This window comes from Mustela putorius, unplaced genomic scaffold (assembly GCF_011764305.1).
Source record: "Mustela putorius furo isolate JIRA1106 unplaced genomic scaffold, ASM1176430v1.1 tig00000450_pilon_pilon_pilon, whole genome shotgun sequence".
Classification (NCBI taxonomy): domain Eukaryota; kingdom Metazoa; phylum Chordata; class Mammalia; order Carnivora; family Mustelidae; genus Mustela; species Mustela putorius.
The window spans coordinates 20143330-20157144 of record NW_025421385.1 but is presented as its reverse complement, the minus strand read 5'-3'; the positions used below and the strand labels follow the sequence as shown (position 1 = coordinate 20157144).

The 13815-nt window shown below is 40.6% G+C and overlaps 1 protein-coding gene across 2 annotated transcripts in view; it reads right to left on the bottom strand.

Moving 5' to 3' along the window:
* LAMA4 (laminin subunit alpha 4) overlaps nt 1-13815 on the bottom strand; it is a 146728-nt gene that overhangs the window by 66804 nt on the left and 66109 nt on the right. For both annotated transcript variants that reach the window (XM_004753541.3, XM_004753542.3), the window contains exons 8-10: nt 12208-12318; nt 5398-5509; nt 2188-2355 (exon numbers count right to left, since the gene is read on the bottom strand). In XM_004753541.3, coding sequence (XP_004753598.1) covers nt 2188-2355; nt 5398-5509; nt 12208-12318 — 391 coding nt within the window. The remainder of the gene's footprint in view (nt 1-2187; nt 2356-5397; nt 5510-12207; nt 12319-13815) is intronic.

Sequence of the window (13815 nt, the reverse complement as noted above, 5' to 3'; positions counted from 1 at the left end):
TGTACCGTGGGACCATATGCAATCTAGTGAAGCCTTCAGGCCCCTTCTTATCATGTACTTTAAAATATGTAAAGGGGGGACGCCTGGGTGGCTCAGTTGGTTGGACGACTGCCTTCCGCTCAGGTCATGATCCCGGAGTCCCAGGATCGAGTCCCGCATCGGGCTCCCAGCTCCATGGGGAGTCTGCTTCTCCCTCTGACCTTCTCCTAGCTCATGCTCTCTCTCACTGTCTCTCTCTCAAATAAATAAATAAAATCTTAAAAAATAAATAAATAAAATATGTAAAGGGGCGCCTGGGTGGCTCAGTCGTTAAGCGGCTGCCTTCAGCTCAGGTCATCATCCCAGGGTCCTGGAATCGAGCCCCGCTTTGGGCTCCCTGCTCCGTGGGAAGCCTGCTTCTCCCTCTCCCACTCCCCCTGCTTGTGTTCACTCTGTCTCTCCCTTTGTCAAATAAATAAGTAAAATCTTAAAAAAAAAAAAAAGTAAAATAAAATACATAGACTTAAAGCGAAGACCAAGATATCAAAAAACAAATTGGTGATATAACAACACATGTGCTTATTTATTAAGTCGGAAAAAACAAGATCTAGAGGTGGGACTAATAACTACACAATTTTGAATTACTGATGAACTGAATGTTGTGAGATCAGACTACAGCTAAAATCCAATACCCAGATCCATGGCTTCTCTTGTTGACTGTGTGGATTAAAATGGATACAAATTCTTTGCAACTCTTCCTATCAAGAGGAGAGTTAATCTGGGCGGGTCTGGGCCAGTAGGATAGATAAGACACAATTGAGTTCCATTCTTGTCTTCCTGGAAAGCTGTTGCCCTGTGAATGAGCCTGGGCAAGACTCCTTGAGGGTAAGACTCCAGGGAGTCTTATAATCCTGCATAAGGCCCCAGACATCCGAGGGAGCCCAGCCCCTCCCACATGGAGCAGAGATAAGCTGTCCAGGTGGAGTGGAGCCCAAATTGCCAGTGAAATCATGAACAAATAAATGTTAATTTTAAATGAATATGTTTGGGGTGTCTGGGTGGCTCAGTCTTTAAGTGTCTGCCTTCAGCTCAGGTCATACTCCGAGGGTCCTGGGACAGAGTCCCATATTGGGCTCCCTGCTTAGTGGGAGTCTGCTTCTCCCTCTCCTGCTCCCCCGGTTTGTTTGCACTCTCTCTCTCTGTCAGATACATAAAATCTTTAAAAAAATGAATATATTTGGGGTGAGTTGCTAGACAGTCATTGAAAACTGATAGAGTGGCCAAGTCATAGGTTTGCTGATATTACTGTGGTTTCTTGCCTACATTCATCATTGAAGGAAATGTTAAATTTGCACTGGAGGTTAAAAGTCATTAAAAGTCCTTTCGGGGACCTCAGAACAGGAATGTTGCTGGGCTTGTAGCTTTACTGCCTTTGCCATAGATTTCTTTTAGTGGAGTTCTGAAAAGTGGTTCCCTTTAGTTTTTCTTCTCTTGTTTTATACGTTTTCACCAACTATGAAGTCCCTATTTCTTCTCCTCAGGAGTTTAAGGTCTACAGATTTTATGTGGAATCTCCGTTCTTTTTCAAAAGGTCAAGGTTGGGCCTGGATCTAAAAATCTTGACCGTACAGGCTGTTCTGATTCCCCGAGGCCACGTATAAGTTCTAAATAGCTGCATCTAGGGGCACCTGGGTGGCTCAGTCAGTTAAGTGTCTGTGTTCGGCTCAGGTCATGATCCCAGGGTTCTGGGATCTAGTCCTGTGTTGGGCTCCCTGCTCAGCGGGGAGTCTGCTTCTCCTTCTCCCTTTGCCCCTCCCCCAATTCATGTGGGCCTGTGTATTCATGTCCGCCCTCAAATAAATAAATAAAATCTTTTTTTTTTAAGATTTTATTTATTTATTTGACAGGGAGAGAGATCACAAGTAGGCAGAGAGGCAGGCAGAGAGAAGGGATGGAGGCTCCCTGCTGAGCAGAGAGCCCGATGTGGGACTTGATTCCAGAACTCTGGGATCATGACCCGAGCCGAAGGCAGAGGCTTAACCCACTGAGCCGCCCAGGTGCCCCATAAATAAAATCTTTATAAAAAAATAACTGCAAATATTGGAGATTGCTTGCTTTGACCAAATGTTCCCCTGTAGTTCAGCATCCTCTCTTGGACCCACAAAGGAAGCAGACACATGCTGCGCCTTAGGAGTTAAAAACACCTACGTTCCTGGGCTTCATCTGCTTCTTCATCCACCAGCTCCCTTTGCGTGAGAAATGGTTGACGGCGTCTGATCTCCTCAAGCATCTTCTGAGCCAACACCAGCTTCTCAGAGATTTCTTCAGAGGTAAGTTCCTGCTCCTTCCCATAATAGAGCATCTTGTTGTTGATCTCTGAAAGGAAGGGCACAGTGAGAGAAGAAAGCAGGGTGGGGTGTCTGGGCATCTTATGGGGGATGCCACTGAGAATACGGACAGTGAGGGCAAAGAGCAGGGCTGATCCTGAAATGGAAAGAGGGTTTCATTCAAGGACAGTGCACTAAGGTTCATCTGTAAATACTGCTGTCAGCATTGGAATTCATCATATATTCCAAGGAGAAGTAAAACATGAGGAAACAACTCTGCTTCCCATCTGGTGTCTTCAGAATGGGAATGGGATTAATATAAGGCCTGTCCTGACTTCAGTTGTGTCTGGTTTCCATAGTAATTCCTGAACATTAACATTGAAGGCACACAAATCTGGGGTCTTTGATCAACATTTTTTATTTTATTTTATTATTATTATTATTATTTTTTATGATCAACATTTTATATAAAATATATAACTTGGAAAAAGTCCTCTGAGGCATCTCCTGTCCTTCTTAGGATGTGTTAGAGATAATAATTATATTTTAGTCAAGGTTCTGACCAAAGCTCTAAACTAAAATGAGAGTATATTGGTAATTGTAATAGTTGTAATAATTGTAATAGTTGTAATAATTGTAATAGTTATAATAGTTGTAATAATCTTTCAGATTATTCTATAGACCAGCTATAAAAATATAAAAAACCAAAGCTCTAAACCAAAATGAGAGTATATTGATAGTTGTAATAGTTGTAATAATTGTAATAGTTGTAATAGTTGTAATAATCTTTCAGATTATTCTATAGACCAGATATAAAAATAGAGGTTTGTTATATTGTGATGTGAGTTTTTGTTCATTTATATATGTATATTATATAAAAATATATATTATATATGTTATATATATAAATATATATTATATATATAGTGTATACACACACGCATACTTTGCAGTTGTTACTTGCCTTCTGTAGTATGGCTCTTAAGACTGGGCCATTTTGATTCTGGGTCATTTTCACTCCCCTTCTGGAGAATTTTAGAACCAAAGGGACTACTGATAGTCAGAGGGATTAAATGCATTGTCTAAATACCAGCAGAGCTGAGTCATTCTCTGACTTTATCTGCCTACTAAATATGATCAGATGAAAGTTATGTAATTGCCACCTTGTCCTCTGACAGCTCTGGGAGGAAGTATTTTATCTTCCTGGCATAAATGAAATTGTGTGTCTGTGGTTTACTATGATCTATGCGGTTGGCCAGATGAGATGGGTAAACAATCACTGGTGTCACATCAATCATACCAGATAAGGGCTTGTATTTTATGTGGATAATGGCTTGAAGGTCACCAGGAGTTATTTTACAGATGGTTGGGAAAAAGGAATGACACACTGTTGGTCCTGCGAAGCATCCCTGACTTCTGAAGGAAAGGAGATAAACTAGGAAGGAGGTTTTTGACACTGTAAATATTACTGAGAAAGTGACGGGGAAACCACGATAGGCTAGAAACAAAACTATGAAGGGATTAAACATTCACTTTTCAAGTGAAATCTGTAATCTTAGCTCTGGAAATAAATGAAACATAGATTTCCCGCAGCCCTTCTTAGATATATCACTCCCATCACTGACTTCTTTGGCATTTTGATCCAAATATTACATTTTCAATTCTGGCCTGTTTTAGTTTAGCCATGTCCGGTGTAGATTAGAAAAAGGAAATGCAGACAATAACATATTTGCCTTAGTCTTGGAGACTATTCATGCATTATTTTTAAAAGGTAAACTGATTGAAATTATTGTTTCCCATTTACATTTCTTTTGTATTTCTTTCATCTTTCCTATGCTGAAGGGGGTCAAATAGAGGGCTTAGATCCCTCCCCAGTGAAACACGGTAGAATAAAAAATTTACAACAGCAAAGGTGAATTACTTTCTCTGAATAGTTTACTAGGACCCTGGCTTTATTTGCTGCCTAGAGGGGCATTTATTTCTTAATTAGATGAGGTCAGCTCATCTAGGTTCAATCTTACTTTTTGAAAAAAAATCAATAATAACTCTAAAATGAAAAAAAAATTATTGGTAGATGCAAAAGCATGAAACAGTGAAGATGGGATTGGGGGGTGATTAAAATGCATGCTGTTTATTTTTATCATGTATTATAGCCACCAAAGGAAATACAGCAAATGTCTAATTTTGGTTCCATTCATTCTTCTGCCTGAAATATGTTTCCTATACCTCAGGATAAAGATGTGACTTTCTCACTGTGGGCTCATTTACTGCCATTGTGCCCTGAGATGCACTTGATGTTATCACCTAGCTCTTAATATATAGGATAAAAGCTATGGAAACATACAAATACTGTATCTTTGCAGACTGTGAGTCAAAGAAATTCTCTTTATTTTAGAACAAGTGAAAGTGCCTGTTTTCTGTTGGTAAATTGGAGGCTGGCTTTCAGTGGGCTATTAAGATAGTCTTCAAATACAGCCAACACTTATCAGAAGTTAGAGCACAAATAAGTACTCCTCTAAGAAGGAAGAAGGTAAAATCTGCCACAACGCTTTAGGGCAAAGAAATCAACACGAGGCCTCCAGGCTTTTCTTCTGGCTTGGGGACTGGAGCGTGTTGTCTGTCTGGTCTTTGGGAAATGGCATCGTAGAGAGAGCTTAGGACAGTCTGGATTAGTGGACAGTTTCCTGCCACTCTAAAGGTGAGGTTTTTGCTGCAAATAGTCCAGAAAAACATGACCCCTATTCAACTCTTGCATTTTAGAGACACCATAGCATTCCATTTCCTTGCTGGAAGGATATTCTGGCATTCCACTTCCTTGAAATGCCTGGAAAGGGAATGATTCCATACATTTATTCTTGACAACCAACAGAGAGTAAGTAGGGATGAGTGCTCAGAAATCCTAGATGGCCAAACTAGAAGACCTTATATGTAATACATATAAACTATCATAAATGCATATGTCTATTACCTTATATGTAACACTGTAACAGTAGTTCCCAGCACATAGGGAACACTAACAGTAGCCATATTTTTGTTGTTAAAGCACAAATGATTCCTGACATTAAGCGGCATGAGAAGAGAATATATTTACCTTGAATTTTATCCCTCATATTATGAGCTTGCTCCACAAGGTATGTTGCGTGGTTAATGGTATCCATGCTTTCCTTCTGAGCCAGCTTGCCCCTTCTTGAGACTCGACTTTCCTGCAAATAATTCATATAAACAGCAGCTTAAATTTACGAGGAGGGAATGTTCTACCTGTGCATGCGATGGTGGGTGGGCATAATGTATTCCGTAAACATAAATTTCCTTGGCATGTGGAAGTTATATAACATGTAAAATGGCCCCAGAAATCACACGTGAAGGCTGATGGGATGACCGGCGTTAGAATTGCAGGATGCTATAAAATCAGCTGTGTTCCTCTGCCATCAGTCACAGTTCAGTCCAAACCAACCGCCTTTCATATGCAATTTACCCTTGGAATTTTTACTGTAGCTCACAGTTCCAGACTAGGAAATGACCCAGGTCTGCTGACCAGCCTGACTTTGTGCTGGCAGAAGAGCTTAGAATTTCACAGGGGCAATTGTTGAGAAAGCAGGCAGACCTTGAAATGCTCTCTGCACCCAGTAGCTCCTGGGTGGTCCAGCGCTGACACTGAATGACTACAGAGATTTAAAGGATTATGCTGACTGGGCTCAATGCTGTGCTCCAAATTCCCATCAACACTGATGGCACTCGGGGACAAATAACCACTCAGGCAGATTTGGCTTGGAGTGAATGAGACTCTTCTCTGAGAAGTGGGCTCCGCTCTCTTCACTGGGGAGTTTCTGATTCTGAGCTCCCACATAGTATTTGTCAAGATGAAATCCCGACTCAAATGCAGCTTCTGGAAGCACGGGTGGGTGTGTATGTGGATGTGCAAATTTCTGCGTGTGTAAGGACAGAAGCTCATCTAAGAAACGGCTCAAGGCCAGGACACCGGCCTGTATGCATGGCGTTGGGGACGTGTCCTGTGTACTTCCTTTCAGCATTAGAAAGGTTGGCTCATGGGCTATATATAAGTGGAGAAGGAGTTCTTTTGTCTGAACTTGGTAGATGTCTGTTCGCCTCATCTGGTGCTTTTCGGCTTGGTTCTCTACCAAAGTGCTGCGGCATCTGAGCGGACTGCAGGGTGGCCTGCCCCTCAGCGTGCTTGTAGACCTGCTGCACAGTTTCACCGGGAGAGGGGAGTAGCTATGTCCTCCCGTGTTCCAGCCAGAGGATTATGCCATGACTTTACCTGGAAAAGCTCTTAGGCTTCCCAGGCATAAGCCACAGAAGGGGCCCTTAGTCAAGGAAGACAAAGCAGAAATGGTATCAGAGCAAACACATGCCCCAGAAGATTTTTATCAAGCCAGTTCCAGACGCTTTCCATATAAAGTTCGCTGGGCAGCAGTAATGTGACCATCAGACACTTCCCGAAAGAGTGGGTTCTCTGAACTAACGGACACCTGCATTCTGTGTCATTGGAGTTCCTTCCTCCAATGCCCATCTTCCTCTTGCCTTGTTCTCATGCTTTCCAGAGATACAAAGTCTGTGCTCATTTTAAAATCATATGATGCAGAAACTAAGATGAATCTTATTCTGACGTCACCCCTCCCTGCTTCTAAAAATTATGGACACAAATATTTAAAACATCTAGAAATTTTCAACAAGTTGATTTTTGATCTGTTTAAATTATATTTGCAAATATAATTTATGTATATATGTTGTGCTTTGTAAATATAATTTAAATATTTATATTATATATTATATATATTATATTATATATATTTATATTTATATATATTACATATTTATATATTTAACTTTGGTTTTATCCTTCAAGAAAAAGGCCTTTTGTGATTACTGTAGTCGTTTAACTTATTTCTTTCTTTCTTTCTTTTTTTTTTTTAACTTATTTCTTTTAAGGAAACTTTGAATTGAAGCAATGAAGGGCTGGGGAGGCTGGACGGCGTCTAAGAACACTTCTTCCCGATAAACACCAGAGGGCGCTGAGACATACACTATATATTTGACCAAGGACTCAGAGGTAAAGAGGACTGCCTATCACTTTAAATTGCAAACTTACTGGCCTTCATAGATAGTGATGCCTTATTTGAAAGTTTTATTTTTTTCTGTAGCTTTGCTTATGGAAGAAAAATAACAGTATAGCCCCCTGGTCAAGCAGAGGCACCTTACTTTATGAAGAGCTGAAATTAAAAAATTAACTGACAGCTATAAACTGATGAATGCTACAGCAAAGTCTCCTTGTACATGTTTGACATAAAAGTGACAAGAACTTTTTGGTAATACAATGCATGGAGGGGAGTGTATCTAGATTGCTGATTAAACAACAACAACATCAACAGCAACAACAACAAAACAACCAGGGCACCTGGGTGGCTCAATCATTAAGTGTCTGCCTTCGGCTCAGGTCATGATCCCAGGGTCCTGGAATCGAACCCCGCATCGGGTTCTCTGTTCAGCAGGGAGCCTGCTTCTCCCACTCTCACTTCCCCTACTTGTGTTGCCTCTCTTGCTGTGTCTCTCTCTGTCAAATAAATAAAATCTTTAAAAAATTAAAAAAATCAACCAGATTAAGTGAGAATGATAATCAACATGTAGGATGATCACATATGTTTTTGCTTATGCTATGACACTTTTCAGAGTGAAAGGGGAAACTTCTAGGAATCATTCTGGGAGACAAGCATAAGGCACAGGACGAAATAGTAGTGGGAATACTGGTGTGCCATTTCAGAATGTGTATAGGGATACCTACTCTGGGTTTCCCTACCTCCTGAACACAGATGGTTTCTAACAACTTTTCTAGACTGGATCTCTCCTCTGAGCTACAGACTCAAATCTTTCTCTAACTACCCTCTGGTTAGTTAGTAGAAACATCCAGATTATTCTATTCTGTAATTTTGTTTTTTGATATTTATTTGTTTATTTATTTATTTAAATGTAATCTCTACCTCCAATGTGGTGCTTGAACTCATGACGTTGAGCTCAAAAATTGCATGCTCTACCGACGAAGCCAGCCAGGGGCCCCATTCCGTAATCTTAGAATAGTCATTTCTCCAAGCCAGAGCTTTCTCCTTGTTACTCCTCATGTCCATTGGTCACCCAGTTGTTCTTACTGTGCCTGCCATTCTTGTCTCTCTTCCTGTCCCATATGATCATAGAATTGACTGATACCTGATCACTGTAAATTCTTCTCAAATGAAGGCAAGGTAGCCATCAACCATGCTTGTCTAGATTCCAGAGGCAGTTTTCCAGACTAGTGCTATCTGTATCTTCAGAGTTCTTCCCTCGCTAATCCATCATTCCCTACCGAAGAGGAATGTTTTTGAAATTTCAAATCTGATCAGTTCACGGTTCTATGTAAATACTTCAGTGTTCTCCAAAGTCCACAGGATGAAGTCCACATGTTCCTGGGTGTGGTGGTCATGGTTCCTCATGATCTGGCCTCTGAGAGCTTCTTCAGCCGTATCTCCTGCTCCTTGCCTTGCAGCTAATCTTTTTTTTTTTTTTTTTTAAGATTTGATTTATTGATTTGACAGAGAGAGAGAGAGAGAGATCACAAGTTGGCTGAGAGGCAGGCAGAGAGAGAGGGGGAGGCAGACTTCCCCCTGAGCGGAGAGCACAATGTGGGGCTCGATCCCAGAACCCTGGGTCCTGCTGAGTAGAGAGCCCGATGCAGGGCTCTATCCCAGGACTCTGGGATCATGACCTGAGCCAAAGGCAGAGGCTTAACCCACTGAGCCACCCAGGCGCCCCGCAGCTAATCTTTACTAGGCTATAGCTAAAGCTTTTCTAGTTCTAAGAACACACTGTGAATATCTATCTCTTTGCTCTTATGGAATTTTCACTTGCTTGGAAGTACTTGATAAACTCCTGGTCATGTTTAAATACGTAGGTCAACACTCAGCTTCTCTGAGAATCATTCCCTCCTGTACCCCTAGTGAGCAAGTTCATTATTTTTTCCTTAGAGTACGCTCTTTAGCCCATACCATGCCTCTCTTATTGAATGCTAGGTGGTCATTCTTTTGTTTTATGTATCTCTTTTCCCTGCCAGATTGTGAGCTGCTTGAGAAAAGGGTTTATGCTCTATTACTATGTTCGTTTCAGTATCCCTAGCAGCTAGCACGATCACTTAGTCACCAGGTATTAAGTCATGCTTTGGGGATTGAAACATATTCTGATTTTTTGTCTTACATTTTTGTCAGGATCAGAGATGAGGCTCAGGTGCTTTTGATGTACACAGCAGACCTACTTTCCTTCCAGTTCTAAACATCTCTTGGATGCATTGATGAGCAGGGAGTTTTTGTTGTGGCTAAAGGGGTGGGGTGGAGGTGGAGGAGGCAGAGGAGTGGAGGTGATGGGGTGGCACCTCCTGAGCCAGCCCTTGGAGACTGGGCTCTGGGACTTGGGGCTCTGCATTTTAACATCAAGCAAGGTCCAGTTGGCAAGAGACAGCAGTGCTGAGATTGAGAGAGGGCCAGCGCCTCCACTTTTGCTTACAGCCTAGTACCACTCTGACTTTGAGCGTGGTGGCTTGGGAACGTGGGAAAGTGGAATCTTGACATTGTGTTTGGCGCTTTCTTACAGACATGATCAGCAGTGGTGGAAGTGACGTCCTTTCGAGCAGGGGCTTTTTGTGAATACAAATGCACGGACACCCTTTAGGAGGTTCCCAGAAGTAAGAGGGTAGGAAGGGGCTGTAGAATTTTCCAAAAGGGGGTTAGAGGACTTAGTTACAAAGGTTGGAACAAAACCAGTCACTTTAGATTAATGTGAATTGTGAGATTTGGGTCTCATGAGATTTATGTGACAATTTGCACGAGGGCATTTTCAAGTTTCAAGAGGAAACATTACTGTCTTTTGAAAAAAAAATATCACTGTGGGAACCTGCAGTGAAATCCTGCAGTCTGTTTAAAGGCAAATATTAGTCACTTATGTGGTAGAAGACTTCGTAAGGCAACTCTGTTCTTAAATCTTTCTGAGAATCAATCACAGACTTTTCTAGACTAAAGGATTGAAGGATGCTTGAGAAATCATTAAGACCAGCTCTGGGCATTTGTTTCAAAATGTTTTAGCAGGTTCTTACACCATCTGGACTGTTGTTAGAAAGACCTTATTTTCAATAAAAGTCAGTGGAAACAGCTGAAAGTTTCAAGTGCTTTATTATCAACCTCCTGCTTTGGTGGTCTGCTCTTGGAGCCCAGGAGCCTTTTCTGTTGTGATGTCACTTTTAAGCTCATGCCATTTTCTCCCTGTGAACGTCTGCATTTAAGTTACACCAGAAGTGGAAAAACTGTACAATAAAAGGATCGGTAACTCTGTGTCTGAGCGGTAAAAGGAGCTAACCTTGGTGAAAATATTTTCTCAAGAATTGAGACACTTTGGGCAAATTCCAACCATGATACCGAAATGAAAAAACAATGAGTTTTCCACAGAGATTTCTTTCCTGGTATTTCCTTTGAAACTTAAGAGATCTCACCACTTTCTACATATGCTTATGGTTGGATTAAAATGCACCACTGCGTAGGAACAAAGGACACAATTTTCATACACATTTCGAAGTTGAATCTTCCAAAGATCCAATTAGAATAATCCATGTTTTTAGAACATAATCTTTTAAAAGTTTAAGATGTACAAGTTCAAAAGAGATTATCAGAGTTATTTTAACCATTATTTTTGCAGAAAATAAGAACTGTTTTTGAAAAGAACTTCAGTGTTTTATAATATCAAACACCAGTGTCTGAAAGTAGAAATTCCAGAGTACTTTGGGCAGTACTGGTAGAGCATAATTAGGGGGAAAAATGTGTCAAACATTTTAATATGTAAAATATGGCACCTTGTGGCTTAGTTATATTTTTCTTTATTACTACAGATGATGGATATTTTTCCATTAGGCTCCCGGGGAGTGTATTTAATAGTCTTTCATGTTCACTCTCCTCCTGTTTTAGTGTTTTTCTTGTTAATTTGTGAGAGCTTTTACCAGCCATATTTCCCTCAATATTTTTCTTGGTCTAGGTGACTTTTTCATTTATTTAGTTGTTTTACTGGGTATTTTAAATTTTATTTTATCAAATCTATTACCTCTTTATCTTATCAAATCTATTACTATCTTATCAAATCTAGTACCTCTTTTTATTATAACTTTTTGTGCTATATTTAAGCACACTGTTATTTCCTTTCAAGGTTTAACAATTATTTAGTTCTGCTTTCTTATGGATTTGAGATTTAATCTCAAGTCTTAATCTGTCTGGAATTTATTTCAGTATATGGTATAAAGTTAAACTTGAAAGTGATTTTTTTTTTTCCCCCTGTCAACCTGCAAAACTGTTTTCTCAGCATGGTTCTTCTTTCCTTTTATTACTTAAGGCATCCTTTAGCAAATATTTAAATTTTATCTTCTGTATAATAAAGTTTATTTCTGGGCTCTCTACAGCTCTTAGCTATAAAATGTTATGGCAAACAGCTGATCAACTATCCTAATTGAAATATATATCAACCATATTAAGCAGCAGCAGATACAATGAAAGTTCCCCATAAACACAGTTTTCCAAGGAAAGCAATAAAAACGGGAAGAGACTGTAAAGACCAAGTACATTAACTTTTTCCACAGATCTTGCCTTGATTTATTTTAAGACATGTGGGTCACTGCATTTTTCCTGCACTGTGTTAAGCCTTGATCGTTTGCGACTAGCCAGGCTCTAAATCCCTTCTCTGTTTATTTGGGAGTAGAGAGAGAGAGAGAGAGATAGAGAAAGCAGGGGGAGGGGAGAGGGGGAGTCTTAAGCAGACTCTGCACTGAATGCAGAGCCCAACTAAATCCCTTCTCTGAAGGCAGTCCCAGAAACTGAATACGTACCCTTTCCACTAATTCTTCCACGTCAGACAGAAAGCTTTTCATTGTGTTCTCAGCATTGTTGATTTGTATCTTTCTTAGGACATACTGGTTTTCTCTTTCTAACAATTTCATCTGTGAAAAAAAAAAAGTTTTGAAAATAGTCAGTAGATGTGCATGCCAAGTTTTGAAAAGTATCCATAAAAGGGGGCTTGGGTGACCAGTTGGTTAAGTGTCAACTCTTGGTTTGTGGCTCAGGTAGTGATCTCAAGATCCTGAGATAGAGCCCTGTGTTGGGCTCTGCATTCAGTGCAGAGTCTGCTTAAGACTCCCCCTCTCCCCTCCCCCTGCTTTCTCTCTCTCTCTCTCTCTACTCCCAAATAAACAAATATTAAACACACACACATACACACACCCCACTTTCAGTTCAAGAGGACCTAGAGTAAAATGTGAGCTTTTGTTACCAGTCTGAAGGCTGCTGTAAGCTGGTATGAAAGTTGGGGTCTGCACAAGGGTTCCAACGGCCTTCGGGGCTGAATTTCTGCAAGCTCTGCTCCCTAGGCCAGAGACTCTGACCCAGTTTGTGCTCACCATGGAGGAAGGGCTCATTTTTCTAATTTCACAAAGGCACCCTTTAGACTGGTGGAGGCCCAGGGTGTCTATTTTGGCAGGCCCTGGAGGAAATGATCAACCCACAGGGATCCGTGTAATGGGAAATGGAGTTTGGACATTTACTTTTTTTTATTTTTTTTTTGGGGAAGAACAGCAATGCTCTTTATTTCAGATCATTTGCCCTTTCTTTTCCATTTTTGAGGAGTTTGGTCTAATGTAGCTTTACCTGGATGACTTTGGACTAAGCCTTTCAATCCTGGCACTGACTTCCTGTCGGCTCTAATTACACTTATCTTGAAGTTATGTTGTTGAGGAAAGAGAGTTCAAGTGGTATCAAGAGGCCTGAGTCTGGGCAACTCCTCTGAGAACTAGTGCCTCCATGTGTCCAAACAGACGAGTGTGCATAAGAATGATTCCTAAGTTTAGAATAGAATGCTCATAGAAGTCCATCCAGCTCTATGATTTCTGCTTTACTTTATATTTTGCATATTTGGCCAATTGCTGTCAATATCATTTATTTGCCCCTCTAAAAAGTAGAGTAATGAGCACCTTCTAAGGTAGGTACTTTTGCAACTTCTCTACACATATTGCTTGGTGAATTCTCTCTACAGCCCAGGAGATTGGTACAACAATGACCCTCAGTGCCGACGGAGAAAACTGAAGAATGAACAGGTTAAATAACTGACCCAAGGTCACATAACTGGTAAGTATCAGAGCTGGGATCTGAATGCAATCCATCTGGTTTCAAAGTTAATGCTCTTAATCATTATGTGAAATTGACAGAGTAAAAATCTGTGCCAGTATTAATTCCATTATGCTTTCAGTTAATTATTACTGTTTTAAAAAATAACTGTTGGTTGTGACAGAGCCCATAATTTAGAGGGGGAAAAACACCTCTTAAAGTTTAGGTATAGAAGCACTGTTACAGTCTACTGTTTTTGACTGTTGTCTGACTGTGTATAAGGTATTAACCACTAGACCTGTGAGGAGACACTGGGCAAGGATGTTGGTGTGCTTCAG